The sequence below is a fragment of the Palaemon carinicauda genome, chromosome 40 (assembly GCF_036898095.1).
Source record: "Palaemon carinicauda isolate YSFRI2023 chromosome 40, ASM3689809v2, whole genome shotgun sequence".
NCBI classification, from domain to species: Eukaryota; Metazoa; Arthropoda; class Malacostraca; order Decapoda; family Palaemonidae; genus Palaemon; species Palaemon carinicauda.
Window position 1 is genome coordinate 63,232,968 of NC_090764.1, and position 11,708 is coordinate 63,244,675.

Consider the following 11,708-nt stretch of genomic DNA (forward strand, 5'->3'; position numbering starts at 1 on the left):
AATACCGATCAAATTTTATCGCTTGTACACCAGCCTCATCAAAATGCATCTGGGTTTCAGGATCTCTAAGAAAATCCATTATGATGTTACCTCCTGCTACTATCTGTGTGCCTAAGTCACTTACACAAAACTGTGGCAATCCATAATCAAACGTGTGAAGCATAAAAGAACGAAGGAATTCTTTAACAGACATATCCACGCAAATCTTCAAATTGACTGCTCGAGTAAACATACAGGTAAGGCAAAGAACCCACACTTTTAGCTTTCTATGTTCCTGTTTAACAGTATAATGACCAAAGTAATCTATGTACACATACCCAAAAGGAATCTCAGAAGGATGCAATCTAACATCACGATATGGGGACTGATTCAGTTTCACAGAACGACCATTATACCTTTTGCACGTAACACAATCCTTAAGGACATTTTTAACAACTGAGAAATAGTGAGGTATCCAAAACTCTTTCCGCAGCTCTGCTGAAAGTGAATAACATCCAGCATGTTTCAGCCTTACATGCAAATCAAGAATTATCAACTTTGTTAACTCACTATGCTTGTGCGAAAGAATAGGGAAATAGCATCTTTCACCCTCTTTCCACCGATCACATTTGCTTCTCACCCTCAGAATTCCAACCTGATCAGGATAAACATTAAGCTGACTTACAAGATTGGGTATGTTCTTGACCCTTTTCAAATCAGACCCAAAATAATCAAAGACTTCAGGGAAATAGACAAGCTGATCTTTCAAAATTATGTGCATAACAGCCTCTTTGTAATACCCAGATTCAATAACCATCAAATCCTTACAAGTTGGTCTGTTCAACTTTGTGCGAGCCTTCCACTTATTCCAACATCTCAGAACCCTAGCAATTACAGCCACTAAATGGTGAAAGTCAGAATATCTGTTTGGAGAAACTAGATATTCAGATGATATGGAAAGTTTATTGCACTGTATATTATAACTACCAACGTCTTTGCTTTCAACATTATCATCATCGATCTTGAATAAGGGATTCGGGATGGTGAAACTCAGTACATTTTGACTTATTGCTACATCACTTGACTGAATTTGTGGTCCTGAGAAATAGTTAGTTTTCTTGAGTTGTTTGTATGATAAACATCCAGTTATGCAATCCCCAGGATTATTCTGCTCACTTGTGAAGGTAAAGTTCACATTGAAGATTTCACAAAGCTGATTTATACGATGTAACCTATTCCATATAAATTTGGATTTTCCCTGCATTTTATCAAGTTTACTAGCATAGGAATTTACCCAAGTTAAGGCTACCAAACTATCAGAATACAAAGTCAGTGCTTTAATATTAATGGGAATGACACATGCAGGACCAGACAGTTCTTTATAAAGTTCCATAAGCATCTCTGTACCTAAACTAATAGCCTGCAACTCCAGGGAAGGGATTGATTTAGTCTTCAAATTTGTGTTCACAATTCTGTTTTTGGCCAATACAAAACTAACCTTACCTGTATCTATATTCTCAATATAAAGTACGGCTCCATACACGAGACTACTTGCATCAACACAAGCTAGTATCCTATAAGATGCATCTCTTTCCCCTACAAACCGTTCTACCATAATTTCTGGAGTTGCATTAGCTTGTCTTGAAATACAGTTCCACTCTTTCATTCGCTCTTGTGACAATGGATCATCCCATCCAAGTGATTTGTCACACTGTAAGCCATGCATAAAAACTCTAGATCTGTTAAAAACTTGTCCATTGAAATTATATAAATCAAAATTAGAGGCTATCGACCTGAGAATTAAACGTTTTGTATTGGCTGATCCCTCAAGAGCAATAGGTCTAGTTGACAATATATCATCTTGCCTATGCCACTGCAAGCCTAAAAGTTTAACTTTACTGTCAGTTTTGTTTTCAAGACCAGCATCAATATCCTCCTGAAGTGAACTATCATTAGTAACAATTTGTTGTAATTCCATCTTATAGGGCTCAAAAATAGATGGCAATAACTGAGAAGCCCATTTCAAAGTTGATGAATCACTACAAGTGAAAGCACCATTATCCATATAAAATAATTGATAAATCAACCTTTTCAAACATACAACCTCCTCAGAATTCCCTTCAGTATCCAGGACCAAAATCTTGTATAAACTCAACATCAAAATTGTTGGTGAACATCGTAATCCAAAACTCAATCGCACATTCTTATACCCCACAAGAGAAAAATCTCCTTTCTTTACATTACGATACCAAAGAAATGGTAATTCATTCTGATCAGAGGGATTCAGCTCTATTTGGTTAAAAGCTTTCCGGATGTCAAAGCCTAGAAGCTTAGACCCAAATCTCAGGTGTAAAAGAGCTGAAGCAATCTTTTGGTTTAAACAAGGTCCAGAATGTATACTCTGATTATGACTAACAGTAGCTGGCTTAGACAAATCTTTTTCACAAATATTCGAGAGAAAAACTACTCGTACACTTAGTGGTCTCCCTGTTTAGTCTAAACACACCCATGTGCGGTAAGAAACTATGCTCAGGATGTTCCTCCATATACTGATCCAAATTTGGAATCCTCTGTATTATACCAAGTTGTTCTTGTTCTTTAATGGCATCATCCATCAAATGTAAATGAAGCTCATTCTTTCTTAACTTTTTTTAAGTTAGATTTTAGCACAGCTTTAGCAAGATTGTAATTCCTACCAAGAAGATGAGATACTTCACTGTTCCATAAAAGAGGCATGGATATCCTGCCCTTTTCAGTACGAACAGAATGATTCAAAGCAAATCTAACAAGTTGATCATTGACCTCTGAAGAGCAGTTTTCGAATTCTAATTGGTCATAGTTTAATACCTTCTTCTCATCATATTTCATGAGAACTTCGTTTGCAGCTTTATTCAATTCAGTCTCCGAAATACTTCCATCATCTTTCAACACTACAAAATTTGATTCAACATCAAGAGTTACCTCCTCTTCCATAAAGTTTGGATCATCACACAAGATGCTTGAACCAAAGCCTACATAGACAACAGAAGACTCTACAGACAAATAAGTAGAAATGTCCGAATTATTACCATTGTATGAGGCATAATTTAAATCAGGTGGTGATAGGTGATGATGTCTTGTAGATGAAGACAGATGATTACAGAGATGGAGAAGTAAAATCCCGAGTCGTAGATTCCATTTATTCCACACAGCAAGGGGTTATGAACAGTGGTGCTCTGCAAGGCGTACAGCTCGTGCCAAGAGAAGCAAGAAGACTATCAATGCGCATGCACGGAGTGCTGACAGTGCGACTCATGCGCATGCGTTGGTAACGGGCATAATTTATGAATAGTAAAGGGTGCATATAAGAAAGATAATATATACAATAATCCACACCTCCCCTCCCCTTTTGCGTTCAAATAGGTATCTTGAACGTACTAAGCAAGTTACATACAATGAACTAAGTAAATAATAGTGTGCAAAGCAAACAACATAAAATGTATAAAATATAAAATTATGCAGCCAGTTGCGTAAATGGCACAAGGGCCTTGTACACTATGTAGGCCTGTTTAATCTTGGAGACCTGCAGGAAGTTGTGGAGGGAATTGATGACTTTTCCATGTCAGAACTAGGGACCACAGGGAGATCAGAGTTGGGAACTTGATTGGGACTGGGCACTGGATACAAGAAGCGACGGTTCCGACGTAGCACTCCACCACTAGGGAGGCGAATTTCGTACTCGCGTGATCTCGTGCCACCCATGATAATCCCGATCTTGTCCCACCTATGGGATGTTGGGTCCTGGAGACAGACATGTTGGCCCACATTCAGTCTGGGCAGGGGACGGGCTTGGGCGTCGTAGTTGCGTTTCACTTGAGCCGCTCTGGCAGCAGCTCGTCGGTCACAATCATGGGCCCTTTCTTGCCAACATTCCATGAATGACTGAGGATGGGCGGGCACACACGTACGGAGAGGGTGACCATACAGGATCTGGGCAGGAGAGCGACCAGAGTGGTTAGGCATGTTACGTAACTCAAGGAGGCCACGATCAAAAGCCTCACAGTCAATGTTTCCTGAAGGGGCCGTTTTGAGGATCAAGTGCTTGACAGCTTTGACGGCGGCCTCGGCATGTCCATTAGACTGCGGGTAGTGTGGCGATGAAGTTATGTGGTGTACACCCCGACGCTCTGCGAAGTCAGCAAACTCTCTGCTGGTAAACTGGGGTCCTCCATCGGTGCGTAGGCGCAGGGGAACACCTACCTCTCTGAAGTAGCGGCAAAAGTGCCGTATGGTTGAGGAGGCAGTGGTGTCGCCCTTGCAAGGGACGACCACAGGCCAGCCGGAGAGGCGGTCGGCGACAACAAGGAAGGACTTCCCTGCTACCTGGAAGAAATCCGCTGATACCGACTCGAAGGACCTCGATGGGTGGTCATCGTTGTGAAGAGGTTCCTGCTGTTGGCTTGGGCGTAGGACTTGGCAGGGCTCACAGGCAGCAATGGTGTTAGCAATGTCAGAGTCTATCCCAGGCCAGAAGACAGTTTGTCGAGCTCGACGTTTAGTGGCTTCAACACCTCGGTGGCTGTCGTGGAGTCTGGCGAGTGTGTGGCGACGTAGAGTGGCAGGAACTATTATTCTGGCACCATAGAGCATGAGGGTGCCGTCAGTAGAAAGGGTTTCTCGCAGCTTCCAATACGGTAGCAAAGAAGCATGCAGGTTGTACCGATTCGTGGGAAATCCGGACACAATGCAATCACGAAGGCGGACGTAGTCAGGGTCGGCCTGCGCTGCTGATGACATGTCCTGTAGAGTTCGGTCGGCGTTGACGATTGTGGCATCCTCTTCCTGGGAAGCTATTACGACGTTGATGACAGACCTGACGTGTGACGTTACTTCAGCACAGCCGATCATATCCTCAGACGTTGGGTAGCTGACAGGTGCGCGCGAGAGTGCATCTGGAATGCATAAAGACTTGCCAGCACGCCACGTTGCAGTAAACTGGTATTGTGACATACGTTCCTTCATTCGCTGGAGCCGTGGGTTTTCGATCATGTCCAGCGTGTAGCTGTTGATAATGGGCACTAGTGGACGATGGTCTGTTTGCAGAGTGAAGGATGACAGTCCTTGGAGGTACAAACGGCACTTTGTGAGAGCCCAAGATACAGCAAGCATCTCCAACTCGATTGTCGCATACCTCGTCTCGGCATCTGCGAGAAAACGGGATCCACACTGGACTACTCGGAGACGTCCGGAACCATGGTCCTGGAGGAGAGCATAGCCTATTCCGTAAAGACGAGATGCATCAGTCTGGAGAATGGTTGGCAAAGTTGGGTCAAAAGACGCTAGAACTGGAGGGCTTGAAAGTGCTTGCTTCACACGTTTGAAGGCCTGGTCGTGGTCTGGTGTCCAAATAAAAGAGCGCTTAGGGCTCATGAGTGGGCGTAGGGGCTGTGCAGTCAGGGCGATATCTGGAGTGAACTCTGCCAGTTGGTTAACTAACCCCATGAAAGAACGTAAGTCCGTCAAGTTGGAAGGTGTGGGGAAGTCTTGCAGAGCTGTGACTCGTCCTGGATCGGCAGCTATTCCTTCTTCGGAAAGGGTGAATCCACAGAAATTTACTCGGGTCTCCGCTACTACGAACTTATCTCTGTTGAGAGTGATGCCGTTTTTGCGACAGCGAGTGAGTAATTCGTGGATCCTGTGGTAATGTGACAGTAAGTCGTCGTCAAAGATGAGAATGTCATCGACAACCTTGACACATTTCTTCATACCCTGGAGAGCTAGGTCGCCGCGGTAACAGTAGGCGTCGCCGGTGGCAGCGAAGCCCATAGGTCCTCGGCAATGCTGGAAGCGTCCATAAGGAGTAATAAAAGTGGTGAGATGACGGTCCTCCTCCGCTAGCTCCATCTGCCAGTAACCGTGTAGAGCGTCCGCAGTGGTGAAGAATTTGGCTGTGGGATCAACGGTACGAACAGCAGCCATGGGTGTGGGCGAAGGGTGGGCTGGTCTGGAGACTTGAGTGTTCAGCTTGGTGAGATCCACTGTGATGCGAACTCCTTTTGCCTTTGGGACGACAACTAGAGGGTGGCACCATTCCGAAGGCTCGTCTCCACAAGGCTTGATGATACCCTGCTGGACCATAGAATCTAGTTCTATCTTGACAGGTTCGCGAAAAGCATAGGGAATCTGCCGTGGGGTGTGAATGGCGAATGGAACAGCGTCCTCTTTAAGGTGAATTTTCATTGGAGGTCCAGCCATCGACCTCAGTGGAGCTGCTTTAAGGTCCTCCTTAGACACAAGCACATCAGGGAAGGTTCTAAGGAAATATTCTCGGGCCTCAGCTGGGGTCGAGTTGGCATGGAGGGGTAGCTCCTTACATCGGTTCACGTGGACGACCTGTAGGATGGGCCGTGGAAAGTCTGGCGGTATGATGGCCAACTCCTTGCAGTGTGCGTAGGACAGGAGTGGCATCTGGATACCTTCATGGACTTGGATCATGGCATGACAGGATCGGTTGGCCAAAGACAGAGTGGCCTTAAGGGTACCTAAAGCTGGTGTCATCTGTGATCCATCTGCTGTGAATGTCACTGAGGTGGCAGAACGTTGTAGCTCGTCCCTGGTGATTTGAAGCAGTTCCAAGTGCTGTGGACCCATCACTGATACGTCAGCTCCTGTGTCTGGCAGCATCAGAATCTTGGATGTCTCACCATTGTAGGTGAGGCCGAGGGATACGGGTACCGGTGAAGGGCAAGTTGTTGTGGAAAGGGCCTCAACCTTGCGACAATTTGAAGGCCTGCTGGAGGGTGGCGTGGCTTTGGGTGGGCCGCCCTGCCTGGCATTCATCTGCTGTCGGCAACATCTGTCGTAGTGACCCACTCGGCCACAGTGTCTACACGTGGCCTTGTTGGCAGGACACTTTGAAGTCTTCTTCCAGTGTCCCTTGCCGGCACAGTTTCCACATATGCTGTCAGCAGCTGGACACTTTTCTGTAGAGCCGTGCTTTTTTGTGCAGGAAAGGCATGAAGTGTCCCTGTTAAAGTTTGGGTGGTAAGTAGCACCTTTGCTGCCATGTCCTTTGGTTTTCTTGTAAGTAGAGACAGCACACAATTTAGAAGGAGGGGCACGTATAGCGGTGGTGGCTGTCCTTGTGGCCTCATAGGAGCGACATTCATTGACCATGGTGGCCAATGAAGCTGAGGTGTCCAGGGCAATAAGTTTTTGTGTGAGCTCCTCGTCTCTGACTCCCATGATGATGATCATCTTAAGCTGAGTTTCCTCACAAACTGCACACTGGCCAGGACAGACGTCGATTTCCTCTGCTACGTGCTTCAGTCTGACGTAGAACTCGCTGAAGCTTTCCCCTTCTCTCTGTTTGCAGGAAAGCAGGTCCCTGCGACGTAAAGCTTCATTTCGCAGGTTCTTGATGTGTTCCTGGAGAACATTTAAGACTTCCTCCACACTCCGATCTGTGTCTGGTGGCACGTTGAGTGTGTGTTCCAGTATTCTTTGAGTCTCCAGGCTGAGGCACATACGAAGCTGTATTAGCTGCTTCCTGGTAGATAAAGTCCCTAGGTCCACCATCACACTGTAGTCATCCCAGCGTCTACGCCATTCCCTAAACACTTGGTATGTGGCATCGGGACGTAAGGGCGGTGGGGTCTGGGCGATGGCTTTCTGTGGGAGTGGGTGCTGGGAACTTGAAGGCACTGACGATTGAGTAGGAAGTTGTTGCGAGTCCGGTGGTGTTGCTTGCTGGTGGCCAGGGTTGACCATGAGTAGCTGCAACAGGGCGGTGAAACGCTGGGCTTCCTCCTCTCTTCTTAGGTTGTCCTCTTGGCGACGTAGTTCTTCCTAGTGGCGACGTTGATCCTCCTCTCTCCGACGTGTAGCCACCTTGGCCTGTCGAGATTCTTCCAGGTACTTAATAAGGAGCCTTAACTCCCCACCTGTAGCTGTTGGAGGCGGTATAGTCAGGTGTGGTGAGAGTAAAGGCAGGGTTTCCATCGTTGAGAAGACTGGAGGGGTTCGACGGTCTGTTGGTGAGCCTGGGTGTGAAGGCAACTGGAGGTCTTCATTGTCCTGGTCATGTTGCATATCCCCAGACTCGTCTTGATATGAGGTAGTCGACATGACGAAAAGTTTTCAGCTGTCACCCTCAGTTTAAATGAAAAGATAAAAAGATAAAAGATACTTTCTTCCGTTTTGATTTAAAAAATTACTGTAAATAGAGTGGCAAATGGCAACGGGGGAGGAGCATGGGAGGGCTCCTGGGAGGTGGGTAGTAGCGGCGGGTAGGCTGGGCAGCGGCCACTGGCACAGTGCTGCCAGGTTCAGGGTAATTACCCTATTTTAGGGTAATTTAAGTATGTTTAGGGTAACAGGGTAAAACGTAGCAAAAACGCTAAATTCTAGGGTAATTTCAAATTTTCTAATAAAAAAATAAAAATAATAGAAATTATATATATATATATATATATATATATATATATATATATATATATATATATATATATATATATATATATATATATAGACAGAAAAGAGAGCCTTGCTTATTGTGTTACTTTTGGTGTTTGCATCGTCACCATTCATTCAGAGATACCGTTAAAAACGAGTAGTGGACATGTATATGGCACCAAGTCAACGCGACGCCTCTCGCCTGTATCTCATGTTAGCACAGGCGGTGCCCCTCCCGCCCTAGATAATCTGGATTCCCAGACGTAAGATAACTATCGTACATGTACGATAATCAAAGGCCTTGTATGGTAGTAATATTGGTAAAAATCGGGAGGTACGAATAATTTTCTCCATTGCATTATGAAAAAAACACCCGAAAATATAAAAAGCAGATGTGAATGATGATTTTACTGAAAAATAAATAATTTTGAGGCTTATGTACGATATTATGCTGCAAAAACTCTGCGGCGCCGCACCACCCAACCGGCCCACCCACCCAGACCCAGTAGCCTGCATTCCTTCTAAAGTTTTTACGTTACCAGTCTAATTACAACTGACAATTAAGCCCGTGTTAATATAAGTTTTGTGAAAGGAGTGTATATTACTTATTGTGACTATGTCTTCCGACTCTTCACCTAATCGTACCCCTCCACCTAAACGTAAACATGTCACTTATACACAGAAATACTGTGAAAAGTGGGAAAGTGATATAAAATTTAAAAATTGGTTAGCCAAAAGTAGTAAAGGACCTCTTTATTACCATTGCAAAGTGTGCAACTACGATGGAAAAGCAGGAAGATCTGAAATAGAAAGACATGCAGCAGGGATAAAACATGTGAATAAAGTAAAAATTTTGAAAACAACTAGAAGTGTTTTAGATATGCCATCTGTAAGTGGACATGGTAAAACTGATAAGCTTGTGAAAGAAGGTGAAATAAGGTTAGCAGCAGTCATCAGTGAACTTAATCTGCCTTTTACTTCTTCTGATCGGCTAGTTCCTGTTATAAAGGCTATATGTCCTGACTCTGAAGTGGCTAAGAAAATAAAGTGTGGTAAGACAAAATGCAAAGCCATTGTGAAGAATGTGTTAGGCAAAAAAGAGCAGGATGATTTGCATAACCTACTGAGAAACAATTGTTTTTCTTTGATAGTGGATGAGTCAACAGACCGTGGATGCATTAAACATCTTGCTCTAATAACTAGGGTTGCTTCAGTGAAAGGTGTGAAAGATATGTTCTTGACTCTTGTTCCCCTAGAAAGTGCTACTGCTTCCACTCTATATGAACATATCAAGTCTGTGTTTAATGAGCTGAATATACCTTACAAGGATAATATGATAGGATTCGCTGCAGATGGGGCAAGTGTGATGATGGGGAAAAATAACTCCCTTTCCACCCACCTCAAAGAAGACATTCCAAATTTGTTTGTGATGAAGTGTACGTGCCACTCGTTTCACCTCTGTGCTTCTTATGCTTGTAAAAAGCTCCCTAGATGGGTTGAAGATGTGGCTCGTGACATATACAATTACTTCTTGTCTCCAAAACAGACCATGGCTTTAAAGGAATTTCAAGAATTCGTAAATGTAAAACCCCACAAGATACTTCATCCATCCCAAACACGATGGTTATCTTTGCACAGTGTGGTGAAAAGACTGTTAGAGCAACTGCCGGCATTAAAGCTGTTTTTTACTCAAGCTGCATTGGAAGATCGACTGGTAGCAGCAGAGACTATATTGCAAAGACTGAATGATCCAATCACTAAATTGTACCTAGAATTTCTTGATCACGTCCTACCATTTTTCTGTGACCTTAACAAGGAAATGCAAGCTCAAGATCCAAAGATATATACTCTCAAGGCCAGAATATCTGCAGTCTTGTTTACTATACTCGAGTGTTACTTAAAACCAAGCTACCTAAACTCTACACCACTAGATAAGATTAGAGTCCGTGACCCAGGAAATTTTCTTCCATTAGAAGACATATATCTTGGTGGAAGGGTAACTGCAACACTCCAGGCAACACAGAACATAATTCAAAAAGAATATCTACACAACTTTAGGTTAAGATGTCTCGACTTCTATATAGAGAGTGCACTCCAAATCATGCAGAGATTTAATCTCTCTGATCCAATATATGAAGATCTGAAGGCTTTGAACCCTCAAAGTGTTATGAAGAAAGCTATCCCATCAGTTGCACCATTGGCATCGAAATTTCCAAACATTGTTAATGAAAATGACCTAAACAGTATTGATCGTGAGTGGCGTTTACTGAGAAACACAGAAATGAATGCTAAAAGTGATATTAGTGCATGGGAATTTTGGATGGAAGTGAAACATATGAAGAAAGGTGATGACACACCCCTGTTTCCTTTACTAGGAAATTTTATGGTAAAATTGCTCACATTGCCACATTCAAGTGCCTGTGTGGAGAGGATTTTCTCTCAGGTCAACTTAATGAAGACGAAAACTAGAAATTCCTTAAATACTGAAACTTTAATTGGCATGTTGCATGCGAAAAGAACATTCGAAAGTGCAACATCCGATACATTCACAGTTACGACTGATCATATGAAATTAATGACTGAAAAAATCTATGAATCGAATCCCGATCATCAGGATGAATAGATTATTAGCCTACAGTGACAGTACACACAATGATGCCAATAACATGCACGGATATGCTTACATTAGAATGTAAATTTATTAGTAATATTAGCCTAGTACACACAATGATACCAATAGCATGCATGAATATGCTTAGATTAGAATGTAAATTTATTAATAAAAGATTAAAAAAAAGAATACAAGTGAGTATTATTGATTGTTCCATTTAATGTTTTTTTTTTCCATTTAATTTTTTTTTTCATTTAATTTTTTTTTTTTTTTTAAGTTGTAAGCTGATGGGATAAGCTCTTGGCTTTCATATAGCCCACGGCTCAAAAACTGAGATAGATAGCTGCTAGCGGGAAGTCAACCCTTTAAGAAGTGATAAACCTCTCTCTTGAAGACAAAAAGGTTGTAGGAATCAGTGTTATTGTATTATATACAAATAAAAAATTATCTAGGGAAATTTTGATGAAAATGGGGTAATTTCGTGGACGAATCTAAGGTAATTTGTCCAACTTGACCTGGCAGCACTGCACTGGCAGTGCGTTTCCGGTGATGAAAGAGGGTGGATGCACCTCGCTTTCTTGTGATGAGTAGGGGTAAAAGGGTTCTTATATGGGCATGAAGGGCTCGACACACAAGAGAAATGTTACCCACTAACATAAAATCACTAACACCACACTGCACTAGC

At 43.3% G+C, this 11,708-nt stretch overlaps 1 protein-coding gene across 1 annotated transcript; it reads left to right on the plus strand.

The window, feature by feature from the left end:
- The first annotated feature begins 9,028 nt into the window (after window positions 1-9,028).
- Window positions 9,029-11,035, plus strand: LOC137631939 (zinc finger protein 862-like). Its single transcript, XM_068363938.1, has one exon. The coding sequence runs from the start codon at window positions 9,029-9,031 to the stop codon at window positions 11,033-11,035; it is 2,007 nt and encodes a 668-aa protein (XP_068220039.1).
- Window positions 11,036-11,708: the final 673 nt, after the last annotated feature.